The following is an 18,186-nucleotide window of genomic DNA, read 5'->3' as shown; positions in this document are numbered from 1 at the left end:
TCTAAGCAGTCAAGACTTTAAAGCAGGAGCAGATCTAGACATCATATGCAGGCTCAGCAACTTTAATCTTGTACTGGACGAGATACTGAGACGCTACTGTGATTGTGCCTTTTCCTAGGCCTTTACCTGGTGGTTCATTGTTGTCAAGTGCTCTGCTTGGTCCTCTGAGAGATGGTGGGGTACCACCAAAGTGGCCTCACTAGATAGACAGAGTTTACTTGCTAGATGCTTCTAGCTCCTTCTATTTTGTCAGTTTGTTGGAGCACCCTGTTGTATGCATTGCTTTCCCCGTAATGGCTACAGTCTCCAAGGTACGCATCCGCAATGCTGCAGTCTCTTGATACCAACTCTTCCCTGTGACAAGGCTGTGCGGGTCACTGGGTAACCACTGTCTACAGTCAATGGGGTGAGAGGTTTGGTGGTGGGACGGGTACAATGGTGCTCAGTCATGACAACTATCCACGTCTCACAGACCATTCCACGATATGCACCAATTTGGTCATCGTAACTTATTACGACAAATAAATTATAACAACAACTTCCTGAAAATCTTAACACCACTCTGTTATATTCCAAGAGTCAGGTTCTTAGACCCACTCAGACCTTTGCTAATGGTTGTGTTCCACATTCATTTCTGTGCAAGCAACTCCCCTTTCTTACTCTTGAATGCACTTCCTATCAACCACCCCAAGCCACCCTAGGGTGCACACCTATAGGTAATCACGTGCTATTGCTTGATATGGGAACAAACTATATATATGATGTTCTTGTTTAGATTAATCATCATGATTGTTTCACCATCTATGATTCTTGTAAACCAACCCAATGACACTGAACTTCTGAACTCCTTTGTTTCTATAAAGAGGCCTTCTGTTGGAAGAGCTACAAACACACACACATAAAAGAAATATAATAGTTACTCATTCTTACCTATGTGGACTGAACCCCTCCACTATAGCCAACCACTGACAATGAGTCAGTATCACACTCTATCCAAATCTATTGTTCCTCTTCCACCTTAAAAGTACTGTTATGCCTCGCCAGTACTCTCTTGCTGGATAGTAAAGCCATTAATTCCAGTCACAGCTTCCGGATGCTTCTCAAGCCCAGATGTCTTCCGGCCTTAACTGTGGGCAAATCTACTATCTGTTCCAGAGGTGTCCAGCATAGGTCCACATGTAAAAGATTTCCTTCAGATTCTGGTGGTACCCGCTAACTATGCAATGATTTGCCCTTAGATCATTTCTGAAGGGAAATTATATTATGTGGAAGTCCGGAAAATATGACATGGAACACTTCCTCCTGGACCCGTGTTGGACGAACTTGACTTTATCTATCTAGTTTCTCTTTGTTATTGTTCCAAGTCTTATGTTATGCATCAGCTTGTCCCATGACCAGTACGAGGAGAATTTTCCACATTTTGATTTTTATCTCACACTGTTGACGTTCACGTTTGTGATATATCAAAGAACATCTTTTTTTACAGACTAAGGGCCTGATTTCGTGTTTGGTGGTCTTGGAGGTGGCTGCCACGCCACCGCCCGCTCCAGGACCGCCAAACTGTAGCACTGCACACCCACCCGCCCGCCAGTTTCCGAGTATTATAGTGGTCTGGCGGGCGGGAAATTTGGCTGTCCATCTGTGGTGCAGTTAAAGGCTCATATGTGAGCCTTAAACTGCACCACCCCTGGACAGCCAGTGCACGTTCCTGCATGGTATGGACTGTTAGGTCCATGCCGTGCAGGAATGGGGTGCATGCACACAGGGGGGCACACCATACGCCCCCTGTATGCACCCACATGCAGAGGGGCTAGAGGGCGCCCTTGCAGGTGCTCCTTTCTTCCCCCACAGCATGCAGTTTCATAGAGTAAGAACCTCCATGAGACAGCTGGCGGTGAGGAAAGACGCAATATGCTTGGCGGTGCTGCAGGGCACCACCAAGCATATTGCGGCCTCATGACTGCCACGCCACCACCAGGGACCTCTGATCACTGACAGTTTCAGCAGTCCCAGGGTGGCCCGACTGCCAAAGTTGTAATTTGGCGGTCGGATCGCCGGAGCAGTAGTGACCAGACCGCCACCAATGTGCCACCGCAGGCTTGGCAATCCACGGACACTCAAAATCAGGCCATATTTCAGTACCAACAGGCTGAATATTGTACCTGATATGAGAGCTCACTCCGTGAAGACATGGTTGCCACCAGATATGTGGAAATTCATTATACTGGAAATGCCTGTAGTTCGCATAAGATAGACTCTGGGAAACTTCTTTTTGGGAATGCATGCCAATGCTGATCTCACCCCATAACCTACTGAACGTTGTACTAATATTGAATTCCTATCTTTACCTAGCGAACACACCACTCATACTCATCTCCACAAGCTACAAGTGGTCACCTTGAAAAATGGCAGTCTGTTATGTCCAATCCCAAAGCTGTATGCACACACCCACTCTAGATACCTCCTCCATTCATCACCCCTACATTTATTAATTCAATTGTCTCATGAAATGAATGCAGTTTTCCTTGTTCCTTCAATAAAGCCCATTGAATCCTTTTCGGCATTGACAGTCCTGTAGACATTTTTATTAATAAATACAAAGGTTTTTATGAGTACATACAAAAACACATTTGGTTGCGCCATTGGCCCCCCACCACAAATTCATTGTTTTAGTCTCTTGTGATGCCACTTAAATTTTCCTTTCTTGCAGATAAAAAACATCTCCTTGATGGTGAATCAGCTGGAATCTTTCGACAAAAACAACGTGCTAGCAGTGCGGCGAGAAATTATGGCTCTGCGGAAGCGACTTCAGGACTGCGAGAAAAACCAAGGGAAGGCTACTCCTTCGCCTCCCACCTACGGTGCGTAGTGAGACTGCTTTTCAATCTTACTACAGAGTTACCTACCATATCAACCTGTTAAGTACGGCCGTCAGCGCACTCCCTCACCAATGCATCTGTCAGCTATTGGCCGACACTGGGAAGGGTTAAAAATACCCCTCTGGTGCTTTGCATTAAAGGGTTTACTATTTTTCTGCAGCTTGGGCTGCTCAGGAAGAGCTTCCCAAGCAGCCTGAATGTTTTTTATTATTTGTAATGATGATCAGTGCCAGGGCATAAGTGAAAGTAAAATGAGCAGATAGGCTCATTTTACTTTCAGTGGACCAGTGCTCGAGGCAATATCTCTGCTCCGAGTATTGATTCTCTTGGGAGAGGTATCGTTGGAACCCTCTAGTGGTACCTCCGCTCACTGGATTCTTGCTTGGGTATCACCACATGAGAGCGATCCCCAAACAGTTAGCCACCCATTACCCACCAGGGATAGGTGGATTGGCCCCTTAGGCAAGAGCTTGTGCTCCCCCAAAACCCTCCTCAAAATGTCAGTCTTTCTGCCTACTTTTTATTATATAAATATAGGGTTGGGGTCTGCTCACCCAGACATGGCCTTGTCCCCAACCCAAATGGATATCGCAACAGTCTTTCTGCCCTGCCATGGGAGCAGATTGGGGGAATTACCCCCAATATGCAGCCCTGGGGCAGGCAGAAAGCTCACTAGACAGCAGTTTTTTTTTTTTTAAATAAAAATATAGAGGTGGGGCTGCCCACAATTGGCATGGCCATACCCCCACCAAAAACAAAAAAGCCAGAGAGTCTTTCTGCTCTCCTGGGGTCAGATGGGGCTAATTACGTCATCTAGGTATCAGGGATTTTTTAAAGTAAAAATATAGGAGTGGAAGCTGCCCACCAGGGCATGGCCACGTGTTAACCCCCTAATGGACGGGACAGCACTCTTTCTGCTCCCCTGAGGGATGGATGGGGTGAGTACCCCCAATCTGCACCCCTGGGGGCGCAGAGAGCCCAATAGACACCAGGTTATATTTTTTAAATAAAATATTGTTGGGGCTGCCCACAATAGGCATGGCCATTTACCCCAGCGAAAACATGAGCCTTCCAAATTAAATCTAGTGTGTAAGAAAGAAAAATACCCTCTAAATCATATGCTAGTATGGGTTCCCACAAATTTAGTGATGTACAAATAAATAAAAACACTGCTCCTACACTCCATATCTTTTGCCCATTTATGAAATACATAGGTTTCCTTGATACCGTTTATTCACTCTAAATATTTCACCATATGAATTGGTCTATACTCAGTACAATGAAAAACTATTGTATGGTGCAGGTCAATTGTTGTCTCTGGGTACCTCGGGTTCTTGTAGAACCTACAAACCCTATATACCTCCGCAACAAGAAGGATCTAGCGGACATAATGGTACATTACTTTTGTAAATCGAAATCATGACAAAAGGTTACAGATGAAAACAATGTAACAAATGGCTATTTTTCCTACTCATTTTCTATATTTATACAGTTCGTTTCATTGGGAAAACCTTGAAGGGCCCACAGATATGACCCCTTGCTTAATTTAGAATTTTGGCTACTTTTTAGAAACCTATAGCTTTCATGTATCACTTAGCAGTTTTACAATGGTTTCCACCACACACTGGAAGTAGGTTGAGAGCACAAAATATTGGAAACATTAGCTACCTTTTTGAAAAATGCTAAAACTGTAGTTCAAATATGTTTTTTTATACATCTCTGCATATTCCTGAAAGCTGGGAAAACAGTGAAATTAGCACAGCAAATTGTTCATTGAAGCTATTTTAGGGAAACAATAAAGACACTTAAATCCATACCACTTTTTTGCTATTTTTTCCCCCAAAATCAAAACGTGCTATATTTTGCTTATTTTCTCGGTCCCCACAAGGAAATCCACAAACGCTCTTTACCTTTAGAATCCCCAGAATGTTGAAAAAAAGGAGACACGTTTGGTGTGCATACCTTCTGTGTAAAAAAATAATTATAGAGCCCTACGCTCAAAATACCCCAAATAGCCAAAAAGGGCTGGGGGGGGCAGCAGTTAGGGGTTAGCCCCCTAGTCAGTAGAGCAGGCAAATTCAACCCGTCTTCACCATACATGCTCTTCAAGAAGTGAGATATGCGCTTGCACCTCAATCCTGTCATGTGGCAACATTTGGTTGTTCATTCAGTACTGGCTCCATCTAAACAGCTAGGAATGGGCAGACATCTTCTGCTGCACCTCAGCTTTCCCAGTACCAGGACTCACACATACATTTCAGTCAAGCAACAGCAGAACTGTTCAGCAGCACCCCATTGCTATTACAGTTGCTGAGCCGGCACATATAATTCTGAAAACAAACCCTGCTGCACTCTATACCATCCCTGTATAGTTAACCTACACATACAGCTGTCACTGTACCTCTCTACTAGCCTGCTGCTGCAAACTCTCCACCTCTCCCATCAATAGACTACATTGCCCCTGTACACATACCCTCAATGAAAATACAACACACTCCCAGTCACAGACTCACAGGGCACACAGTAAACACTTCAAATGCTTCAATGCAATACAATTCAATACACACACGATTCCATTCTATTTCTCTCCACTCTCTCCACCTGCCACTATGTTTCCAGCTCCACCATGGAATCACCCTTGTGCACCACCCTCCCCTGTAAACATTTAACATAACATGGACAATTAAACAGCTTTGCAAATGGCTGTTTCATCATGACAAGCAGATATCTGCAAATCTTTCTTGTCCCCAGTTTATCAGAGATTTAACCTGATCAGACAAAGCTATCTAAAGCATGCCTCCCATGATATACAAATATTTTTTAACCTTAGTTTCTCAAAAACTCCTGAACAGATTTATACCAGATCACAAAATGTACCTTCTGCAGACCAAGATCTAGCATCCTGCAAAATTTGGAGTAATTCCGTTGGGCAGTTTTTGCGATAGTGCTTCTTGAAGAAGTCTATGGAAAATGCATGTTATTTTATATTTTAGGCTATTAATTTTTCTCACCCCGCCCCCCTAACAAAATAACCTTTACACGTTCAGTGCACAAATTAGGCAGAAAAGAGCACTTTGTTGGAATGGTTTGTGATGTTTCGTCAAACGCTGCTTAAATTATAAGCAAAACAAAAATTGCATTTCCTATGAAAACGCTAACCTAACTATAACTACTATATATGAAACTCCAAGACAATCCCAAAGGGGATGATGGATAGAGCATTTGAGCAAATCAAACACTCACCCCCAGTCAACTGATCTGGGTTTGATCCATCATCATTCTTTAGCTCACTCCACCACCCCAGTTCAGACATGGCCATATGCAAATCAGTCTGACCCTGTGCCTCATGGGAATAGTCCAGACCGAACTGCCAAGCCATGTCTTCCCTGGAGCGGAAACAAGCATCCTGGGACCGGTTTCGGGTTCATAACCCTCATTAGCCTGGCTATCTTGAATCCAGTGGCAAAGTGAGCAAGAGACCCATGTCTGGGCATACCCTGCCAACTTAGGGCGAACAAAGTGATACCAAAGGGGATGATGGATGGAGCATTGAGCAAATCAAACACTCACCCCAGGTATGCTCAGACGTGAGTCCCGTGCTCCCATGCCACTGGAATCAAGATTTCCTGGCTGATGAGGGCTGAAAGCCCGAAACTAGTCCTAGGATGCTTGTTTCCAGTCCAGAGAGCACCTGGCTTGGCCGTTCGGGCTTAACTGTTCCCATGGGGCACAGGGTCAAGACTGATTTGCATATGGCTGGGTTCAAACTGGAATGGCATGGTGAGCGAAAAAACTATGGATTTAGGTCCAGATCTCTGTACTGAATGTATGAAATTGTTCTGCATTCTGTCCATCAACTGTTGTTTTTGCATTCGTCACCCCAAGTGGCACTGGTATGCTCAGACGTGACTCCCGTGCTCTCCATGCCACTGGAATCAAGCTATCCTGGCTGATGAGGGCTGAAAGCCCAAAACCGGTCGTAGGATGTTTGTTTCCTGTCCAGGGAGGACTTGGCTTGGCAGTTTGGGCTGGACTGTTCCCATTTGGCACAGGGTCAAGACTGATTTGCATATGGCTGGGTTCAACCTGGAATGGCATGGTGAGCAAAAAAACGATGGATTTAGGCCCAGATCTCTGTACTGGGGTGAATGTTTGACATTGCTCTGCATTCTGTACATCAACTGTTGTTTTATTATATATAAAGGGCCAGCACAAAAAGTCAAAAGAGGGCACCAGTGTGCAACAAATTAAATTTAAAATAAAATATATCGCTTGCTAGGGTTATAGGAGAGTTTGGAGAACAAGGGGCCTGATGTACCAAACTTTTTTGCTGTTCCACACTTTCCAATTTGACAAAAATACAGGATTTGCGAAGGCAAAAACCATTTTGGTTAAATATCAACTCCAGTTTGTGATTCAGAAATAGGTTTACAAATTATTACTGCATAGCAGTTTGGAAGGAGTGTTAGGGGTAATTGTTCAAAACAATGATTTGGTCACCTATGAATAAATGGTTTACAAACAATATGTTGGTTGCAAACTATTGATCAATAACAGACTATCAAATGGGGGTGATACTGATTCACAAAGGGGAAAGGTTGTCTCTGGACCTCTTTCCCCCTGCGAATCAGGGTGCAAGTTCAGGGAGAGTAGGTTGTGGGGGCCTCCCGTCTCTGAAGTGTGCCCCTAAGGAAGTTGGCTGCTTTTGAGAAAAAATATTTTCTGTTATGAAATGCAATCATCTGTGTGACTGTAGCCAATCAGAAGGGGTCACAAATATTGCAAACTGACCAATGAATACCAGTTAGGTAGGTCATTCTGCACCTCCTGAAATTCATTATTTTTTTAAGTGGCCTATTTGTATACACTTTGTTCTGCAAAATAAAATAGTGGTTGAAACATGTCAGTATGCAATTGGCGACTGCTGTTTGTGACCACTTTCATAGTACATTTGGCCCAAAAGCTTCTTAAATGTTTCTGCTTCAGCAACGTGGAATCTCATAAAGTGAGGCATAAAGAAGGAAATTAACATGTTCTAGAAGTAAACAATAAAGTTTAGACAATTTACAAGACACACCGTTCTGAACAATAGAAATAAGACACTTATTTAAACAAACTCTGTTTCAGTCCTTAGTTTCTAGCTTATGCATAGTTAGGCATGAACCTGTGCACAACGTACAGCCACCATGCACATTGAAAAAGCACATTAATAAGCCTTCAACAGTTTTTAGGGAACAGAGATTGAGAGACATATTTACAAGGAAGTTGCGAAGCGTGTCATTAGGCTAACAACTCACTCCGTCACTTTAGAAACACAGGGCTGCACCATATTTACAAGAATATGGTGCAGCCCTGCATTTCCCCCTGTGCTGGCGCTAAATTTAGCTGCGTAGCGCCAACGGAGGCACCATTGCACCATAGGTCAAGGGTGCTGGCATTGAGGGGAGTAATTGTTTATGTGGAGGAAAATATCCCTTCCTGTACACAAACAATCTTTAAATAGCATTTTGGAACTTCTATGTGCTTAATGTAGCACACATAGAAGTTGCAAAACGTAATTTTTTTAAATGATAGTTTATGTGCAGGAAGGGACACCGTCCTGCACATAAACAATCAATGCCGTTTTGCTGTTTCCATGTGTGCTGCACAATGCAGCCCACATGAAAACAGCAAAAACAAGGCAAAATGAAGCATTGCCCCTTGTTGCGCCTGTTTAAGAGCAGGTTTTGCTTATCAGATTTCCAGGCTCCATTCTAGGACTCCACTGCTCAAATCCTTACGCCTGCCTCATAGCAGGAGTAAGGGTGATGTAGTGCTACAATCATAGCCCTCTCCCTGCCTTGCTGGAGTTGCGTCACGCTTCTGATACAACACCCGCAATTGCTCCTTTTTGCACTGACAGATATGTTAATAATACTGACGTATCTGTCATTCCTTGCGACATGATGCGTCATACAGTAAATATGATGCATCCATCTTGCCGCATGGAGGGCGTAGTGAAAACTATTGCATCGCTTTTTTCACACAGCGATGCAACAGTTTTCATAAATAAGGCAAACATTAATCTAGGGATAATATTAAATCTTTCTTTACATACCATGAAATGCCATTGCACACCTTAAAAACAGAAGGTCACACCACACCATGCTCAATTTTTTTACTTGTTTGTCCCTGTTACAACAGGTTCCTGCAATCATGGTGGATTAACGAATGTCAGCAAACCCTTTGTGGTGCAGCTCAACTGGAGAGGTTTCAGCTTTAAATATGGTGGCTGGGGTAAGGACTCCTACACTGAGGCCCCTAATAAGGACATGTACTGGGTGGCCCCATTGAACGGAGATGCAAGGATGATGGAATCCTTCCGCCGTTACCAGTCCTATGATGACCTCCTCCTGTATAAAAGTCCAACAGACAAGTCACTTCCCAGATTACTCTACGGCAGCACATATGACTACAACAGCTGTGGTCAGGGTGGTGGCATGATTGCCTTTAACAATTCTCTTTACTACAACTGCTACAACAGCAGGGACATGTGCAAGTTGAATTTGGAAACCAGTGCAGTGGAGCGCAAGACCTTGGTCAATGCTGCGTACAACAACCGCTTCTCCTATGCGGCAGTCACCTGGCAGGATCTTGACTTCGCGGCTGATGAAGAAGGCCCCTGGGTCCTTTACTCCACAGAGGAAAGTGCAGGTAATATTATCATCGGAAAGCTGAATTCATCCTTGTTCGTGGAGAAGAGCTGGACCACAACTCAGTATAAACCTGGAGTGACCAATGCCTTTATGATCTGTGGAGTTCTTTATGCTACCAGACCGGTGAACACCAGACGGGAGGAGATATTCTATATGTATGACACCAAGACCAGCAAAGAAGGGAAACTGAGCATAATGCTTGACAAGATGATGGAGACAGTGCAGAGCCTGAGCTACAACCCTAACGACCAAAAACTCTATATGTACAATGACGCCTATCAGGTTACTTATGACACCATCTTCTCCCCGGACACTACCCCTAACTAAGGAACCCGTTATGAGCCCCATTTTAAGACCATTGAGGCAAAACAGCAGGTTTTGGCCCCATCAAGCTAAGAGATCCAGAGTAACCCTGCAGATCCAGTGTGTTTCACCAGGACACTTAAACTGCGAAAAATACCAGGAAATACCAGACCAGATCCTGCAGGAAATCCTAAGAGTGCTAAACGAACTTTGCTGCCCTATAAAGCTTTTGGCACTGTAATATGCCAAATAAATGTCTAATCTCCTACAGATTATCTCTCATTCCTTCAAAGTGTGAAATGGTACAAAGTGAATTAGCCTATGCTTGATCATAACACACCAGCAATAAAGTAAGATATTTATATATGTTGCCTTTAGAGTGCTTTTTATGTTTTTTAAACTTTGGAGTGCATCCTAAAGAGTTATTTGGAATATGCCCATGAACAAATATAAAGAACCTAAATGACGATGGTCTGTTACACAGACCTATATAAAAAATGTTACCCAGCCTGCATGGCAGGAGCAGCTTTGGTAGATAAGAAGGTCATCGTGGGTTATCTGCCATGTCATGTGTGTCACATATGTGAGTCATGGCTAAGGATCCCCACTTTGGGGGAGGGGCATGTCCAATACTGGCATAACATGTGTCTTTGATGTGATAAGTGTTTTTTCTCTTGAGCATAGGAGGAGGGGGCCTCCAAATTGGGCATTGATATGTAGGAGTGCAGCAAAAACGTTTGCTTTAATTCGGCCTCTACTCTATTTGAGGCTCAATTTTCACTAGCAATGTAAAATCCTTTCCCAGATCCTCCAGACATACAATTGTTATAGCTATGATGTCAGATGTGTTTTAAAGAAGGACCCTAAAAACAGCAACAGCCAACCTCTAGAAATGGAAGACTGCATTCACTGCTGCAGAAAAGAGAGACTGTGAGCTCTGCTTCTTCCCTTCTACCAGCTGAAATGACTCTGAAGGGCTGAATTAGAGAATGGAATCCCTACTCTCCAAAAGAGGCAAAAGAGATTGCATTGTAGAATATGTATGCTATCTCTTCAGAGGGACACCCTTTCCAAAATGCATTACACTGAAATGAGAAAATACACATTTGCTAACCAACCTATAAGTGTAGATTTAGAGTAGGACAAGACAGTGTACTTCTATTGTCTTCCGCTTGAGAAGCAATATTTCCTCTTATTTCTTTCTAGAGAAGTAACAGTTCCTCTATGTACTTCTCTTCAAAATCACTAAAGGACAGCTTTTTTCATAGGAAATTAAAGCCATTCATGCACTGAACGGTTCACCCAACCAAATATGTAGGTCGAGCCTAGCAGCATACATGCACTGTCTTGAGAGACATGCTGTATTCAGTCTATGGGCTTAGAGCCTGCCCCCTGCTTTAGCTTGGCTTTTGTCAGTGCCATTAGAAAATCGTAGCCACTAATTGGCTAATGATTGTTGCATGTCCCACCTTATTTTCAAAAGTTAACTCCCATGGAAAAAATCCCCACAGGACTTGTACGCTTCCACTTTTGTTGATATATTTTGTGTCTGTGGCACTTTTTTTCAATATGTGTGTGTTTCATTTCCCTTGCTCCCCTACCCCCCTGCTAATTCTAGCTCACTAGCAGCATCCCGTATAACTACTCTTAAAAACCCCTGCCTTATCTCATCCCCCACCCATGCCTTTGCTGCTTCATCTTTCTTCCCTTTCCTCAGGTCTGTTTCTCCCCTCTCACCAACCAGCTCATGCCGGCCATCCGAAAAGGGCAGTATGTACAAGCCACTTTGCTAAAAGTTCAACAGCACGTAAAAATGGAAACATCGACAGCTGGTGTACGGAAGTGTAGACATATACCAATTCTCTTTAATCCCTCAAGCAACTGAGAATCCCCTTTGTAGCAGAGAAGTATTTGTACGGATACTATATCAACCTCCCTCTTCTTCCGTGACTGTGCGTGTCTCCCTTATGACCTAAAGTCCCACCGCCTACAGGAGCATCTGCATTTCCTCTATCCTTTCTTCACACGAACAGGCAGAAGCAGCAGCACACTGAATGGAAGATAAGCTATGAGCGACAAGGAAGGCTTTTTGTTTGCAGAAATGCAGCCCTAAAAATGCAGACAGTCGTAATTAAACTGATGCGCCATGAATCTGCCTCTGTGTGCCAGGGAGTGCCCGCAAATCATCAGAAATCAGTAAGTACTTGTGATGTCACTGCTGCTTATAAGAAGGCGAATCCCTGACAAGTACGTATCTGACTAAGTACTTGCATGAACATTCTGTGTGTTTGGAAAAAAAGCTTGTGTGTGTGTTTTTTTTACCATTTTGGACATGCACTGATGTCACTGTCTGCTTTCTGCCTCACAGACAGCGCAGCTGTCCATTTCCTAGAATAATCACCTATTTTCCGCTGCACAACTCTAGTTTCAAACATACATATTGTGTACCAGTAATACTGCAGTATACCTATTGCACTCACCCAACAGGGGTATACTGTGGTGCTGGTACCTGTACTTTATATTTCGGGGACAATAATGCCGCAAGTTAGAATATGTTTATGGTTAGTCTTAAGTGGCAGAGTTTCATAGAAATATATAGCCAAGTTTGAAAATCAGACTCCACCGCTGCCAATCCACTGTCTGTGAAGGTTACTGATACAGTTAACTGAATGAATCAAATGGAAATGCTGCTAAAGTATCCCTGTAGGAATGAATATATAAGTAATCAATGTCAACAAAAACTGGCGCATCAGCAAAGCTGCGATGGGTTTGCGATGAGTGTAAGCACTTACTGGTGGTGATGTGAAATTAGTGGTGTGCGAAATAGAATAGGTTTTTGCTAACAAACTTTTCTTAGTTTTCACAACTACCACGATGACAATCCACCATATTTCTGAAAATTTCTGCATGTAAGTTCTCCAACATGAAAAATTCAAAGCTTTCCATCGCTTTTTAAGGTGTTGTGAAAAAACTGATCGCCAAAGTCCATCCACTTTCAATGTTGTGAGGAAAACTATTGAAATACTGTGTGATACAGCAACACATTCAGTTTCGCAGTCAACCAGCATTTACAAAGAAACAGGGAATTAATTATAGGATGTAGCCACCTTAACAGTGTCTTTCATGTGCTCGTTAAATTTTAGTTGAGGTTTTAGTCTCAAAATACACAGTGATGTAGTGCAAATTATGCCCCTTCCTCTGCCTTGCAGAATGTGAAGTGCCCTTCTGAGTCATCCATATCTCACAGATGTTTGAGGTGTCTTACTAACATTTTTTGGTGTAAGCAACATGTTTTATTTTTGTGAATTTTAGTGCAATGAAAGTCTTTCTTTGTAATTATGTTTCATCATTTTTATTCTTGGTAACACAATACACACAAATACACTCCAAACCTTGCCACATAATTCAATCAGCATAATTTCACAAAACACCACACACTTCCACACCACACACTTCAACTCTATACATTTCCATTCCATACCACATAATTGAACAACAAACCACATATTTCAACTCAATAACACAATTACACAACACACCACATACATTCAATCCACAGCACAGAATTCCACATCATGCTACGAAATTCAACAGCACACCACATAATTAAACTCCACTACATAACAAAACACAAAATAACATTCCACATAATTACACTCCATGACACTCAATCACACTCCACATAATTCCAGTACACTCAATGCCACATAATTACTGTCCACGTAATTACACTGCACACCATGCCACTTAATTCCACTACACAAATCCACTCCACACCACACAATTCCACAGCTAACAATTTAAATCCAACCCACATAATTTCACTCCATACCACATACATCCACTCCAAACCAAAACAAGCATTGGCAAGGCAATAGGTCTCGCATTTATGAGAGTTTGAGCTATTGTCATTGTAAATGACAATGCCTTTTATTTATGTGTTGTTTTTAAAACAGATAAATACAAGGCATCGTCATTTCCAATACCAAAAGCTTAAACTCTCACAAATGCGAGTCCTATTGCATTGCAAATGCTTATTTTTCATCTTTCTGCGGCTGATTCCAGAAAAACAAGAGTTGGGGAGAGCTCGGAATTCAGCACTTTGATGTGGGGCCGAGTTTGCCTCTCTCTAGTGTAGAGTCGTTTCTGTCTTTCGGGTGAACACGTGGGACTGGGGGCATGACTTCCCGATGAATCATATTACAGCCCTCAAGGGAGAAGAAACAGGGATGCTAAGAAATGGTGAGTTCAAGTGTGGTAACAAGGAGGCGGACAGCCAGAGGATACTCTATTCCCGGAAGAAACGCTTTCAGTCTGCTTCTGTCAGCAGGAGATGGGGTATCCATGGGATGACCTTTGGCCTAGTTAATAGGCCAGAGTAAAATGCACTCACTTTTAAGGTATGCTGACATTCACCTAGTTTATTTTATATATACATTATGTACCCCGACTAAACCACAGGTTTACAATAGTGTCCAGTCCATGTCTCCCATGGATGCTCCACCAATATCGAAGCTTATGGGAACATGGATGTGAATACAGCAAAATGATTCTTCTAGTGACACCCCTGACTGTTAACACTGTGACAGTGTGAATGGTTGCCCACTCAGTAAATCAACACCACCGTCTCCATTACGTGTGGCCTTCGGTCATAGCTTGGAAATAAACACGTTAAGAGAGAGTGGAGAGAGTGGGTCCTGCTTGCAACAGCAGGCAGGACAAAGCTATTTGAGAAAATAGCGCACAGAGGCTGCGATTAAAGCGTACTGAGCAACAACAGATGTAACAGAGGGTGTAAGCATAGAAGGTTACAAAATGAAACAAGGCGGTACTAAGTAGGGACTACTAAGCCTTTTGACCAATAACAGCCACCGTTTACAGGGGACAATGACACCAGCCAATGAAAAGTGTGGGCGGAGCTTCAAGTCCCTACCTCAATACAGCATGCCTCGCAGAGTAGTAGCGCATGCGTTGCCCAGGCTCGACCTAAAAACTATCACTTTTTATACGTACTTCTCAGTGCAGTGCTATAATGTGACACACTAATGGAAAAGCTCCCACATCTTAAATAAAATGCACTTTTTTGAAATTTGAAGAGATCTTATCATATTTTATGTGATGCTTGTTGGACAATGTTCATGTCAAACATTGTCAGATCTCGTCTCCCGCACGGGCTCTTAAGAGCCAAGCCAGACCCTTGGCTCGACTCTCAATATTAATTTGTTGGTTTGCCCACCTGTATTTATAAAGTGCTTAAACTGCCTTTTCCCAACAGCTTTATAGAATGAATTTATCGCTCCGCAATGGCTTATATCTTCTAAGCTTACATATTGCAATATGGGATTTTGAATCTAGGTTTTGGGAGAAGATCCTACCTAAACATGAATACATAAGAAAGGTTTTCACAGTATAGCCATGTAAAACATTTAGGGTTCTTTGTAAGGCAATGGGAGTTAAAGCCTATAAAGTTAAGTCTTCTGCATATAAAAGCTTATTTTGGATGGAAATTATTGCTTTTGTGCTCCAGTTTACAATAGCTCGCATCAGTGTTTGTGCACCAGATTACAATAGTTTTGCACCGGAGCTTGTGCACTAGATTACAATAGCTTTCCATAGGGTTTTGGGAATCAGATTACAATAGTTTGCATCAGTGATTTTACTCTAGAATGAATAGGTTTGCATAGGTGTTTCTAAACCACTTTTAATAGGTTTTCTTTCTCAAACAGTTTTCTCTGTGCAATTTTTGTACACTGATGCTGAGATGTGCATGGGCTGACTAGCACAGAATCTACACTGGACGTATACCCTTCCAGTACAGAATCATATGCCTAGACACATTCTCAAACGTTCCACCCACTGTGTGTGTGATGTACACTGCAGCACACCTTGATTGTGTGGAATGCTCGAAGAAACGAAATCATTTCACCTTGTTAGTGCCTGCTTCAAGAAGGGTTTATTTTTTGACCCAACGCCTGGTCTGTTATCTTACTAGATCAGACCTTGGGTGTGAAAAACTATGGAGACTTGTGCTAATCTACCCAAATTACACCCAGGTAACTCCCACTTGATGTAAAGTGGTGCAAAGCGGCACAAAATGCTATTTGCAGTGAGAAAATTCAACCTTTGCAGTGCAAAATATGACATCCCCTTGCAATAGTTTGCATCGTTCAGCAGCGCTTTGCGAGACTTTGCCCTGGCAATAAGCCTTGGTACCTATGGTTCCACGCTTCAGTTGAGCATGCTGGGCTAACAAAGTAGAAAAAGAAGCTGTTTTTAAGAGCCATGTTATTATAGCAGGACTATTGACTGCCCCGCTCTCTTTACCACAAGGCCCCTTGGAAGGCGGGGGCCCTGGGCAACTGGCCACACCTTAAAATGCAATAATATAAACGTGTTTAGATTGCAACATATTTTTCAGCAGGGTACTCATGACTTAAAATGTGGTCAACTTCGTCTCCCCTTCCATTTCCCAATATTTATAAATATTCTTCCTAGTTTGGGTAGGAAAAGAAAGGCGGAGCCGCAGCTCTGGTAAAATCATCAGAGACCCTAAGTAAGCAGGGCCCCACATGTTTAAAAAGAGCCTTCACACAACCTCCTAGAAGGACTCAGGACTCGTCAGCTTTTTCCAAGAAGGCTGCCTTTCAGATGCGGTTATATAGGGTGTTCCTAGCGGAGAAGACACAGCTCAGGGCTCAAATGTAAAATAGATTAACTTAGTGTATGGCGTCGGGTCTCGTGCATAGCTTGCATCGATGTGCACTGGTTGTAAGCAAATGTTCTCAACATATGGAAAGCAGTAAAGACTGCATCTCAGGCGAACTCTGCAGCTGCAGGTTAGAGTCCTCTGCATCTGAGCTCGTGTTGGGTACATAATGCACTTACAAGCATTCCACAAGCGTGCAAAACATCGCCCATCTACGGTGATCTCAGCCTTTCATCATTTAAAGGTTGGTAAAAACAGATCACTGAATTGGATAATGAGGTTATCAGGCTTTTAAAGTGCTATGAAAGTTAGTTTGGCCAAAAGGCAAAAAAAAAAAAATTCCCGTCATTATGCAAAAATTCCAATTCGGGAACAAGTGGCCATTTTCGGCATACTGCGAAAAAAACAATAGGGCCATTCGCGAGTGACGTAAACAGGCGCTTGCGTTCACTTTGTTGCCCTGCTCCTCAAATTGAATGTTTATCAAAACTAAATCATCTTTGGAGAACATGGCGTAATTTTGGGCCTTATGCGTAATAATCATAATGCGAATACAGGAACATATGCAATATTATGCCGCTGTAGGACTTTTTTCTGGGTTTTTAGAAAAGTAGAGATCAAATTCTACTATAAACTACAATTCCTACTATAGCATTGTGGAACGGTTCTAGATGTCATGATCTAATAAACCACAGGCGAAAAATAAACATGTAAAGTGCCCGTGACTGGACATTCGCAGTGCGGGGAGCTACAGATGTAACAAGCAGTTTCTAATGTTTTAAAAGTGCAAAAACAAAAGACAACAGCAGATGACCAAGGTTTGGCACACTAACTTCCTCTGTTTCGTAAGTTTGTTGTGGTGCTACTACTCTCCACATCCACTGCCAAGGATGTCTGTTAAACGCAAGAAATTACCAAAATTTGAGAGGTGCACTCAATATTATGACTAACAAGAAAAAGTTCGTTAATTTTATGGATCTTCTGTTCCTTCTTTATTCGTTTCTTTATTTCTTTTCTTGATAAAATACAGAGGCACAGCCAACGTGTTTCATTCCCTTTTCGTGCCTTGGGAATTTCGTCAGGGCTGCAAACATTTTTTTTTAACATACATAAACATATTTGTCTCCTATGTTTAAACAAACATTGACATACATTACACATAACTAAAAGGTGATTTGAAAGTACACCAATAATCAAAAAGGATCTTATTAAAAAAAAAATTACATCTGACAAACGGCGAATACATCATTTGTCCGAACAACCCGCATGCCCTCACACATGCACGGTCTCAGACTTGAGTTTAAAAGGTTGGTGTCCCAAAAATACACCCCAAGGTGTTTAATAAGAACAGTTCCCTATATGTTATGGTGTTGGTTGGGGAAAGGGACACCCATAACTGGAAACCAAGTGATGCCATAAGATGTGGTGCCAATAGACCAGAGTGAGCAAGGGAAATAGAAGAAGAGCCGAGAGAAAGTGAAAGGAAGACAAAGGCAATCGTGTCTGGATTTTGCGGCGCACCATACTGTGTGAGAAAGCAAAAAAATGGGCAGAAATGTTTCTCCCTGAAAGGGACCCAAAGTTTTGTAAAAAATATTACGAA

At 42.6% G+C, this 18,186-nt stretch overlaps 1 protein-coding gene across 1 annotated transcript in view; it reads left to right on the top strand.

The window, feature by feature from the left end:
- LOC144781959 (olfactomedin-4-like) overlaps positions 1-10,241 on the top strand; it is a 31,860-nt gene extending 21,619 nt beyond the window's left edge. The window contains exons 4-5 of the mRNA XM_078661049.1: positions 2,711-2,861; positions 9,063-10,241. Coding sequence (XP_078517175.1) covers positions 2,711-2,861; positions 9,063-9,901 — 990 coding nt within the window. The 3' untranslated portion in view covers positions 9,902-10,241. The remainder of the gene's footprint in view (positions 1-2,710; positions 2,862-9,062) is intronic.
- The last annotated feature ends 7,945 nt before the right edge of the window (positions 10,242-18,186 follow it).

Source organism: Lissotriton helveticus, chromosome 9 (genome assembly GCF_964261635.1).
Source record: "Lissotriton helveticus chromosome 9, aLisHel1.1, whole genome shotgun sequence".
NCBI lineage: Eukaryota > Metazoa > Chordata > Amphibia > Caudata > Salamandridae > Lissotriton > Lissotriton helveticus.
The sequence above is the reverse complement of the archived record's forward strand: the minus strand, read 5'-3'. Positions and strand labels throughout refer to the sequence as shown.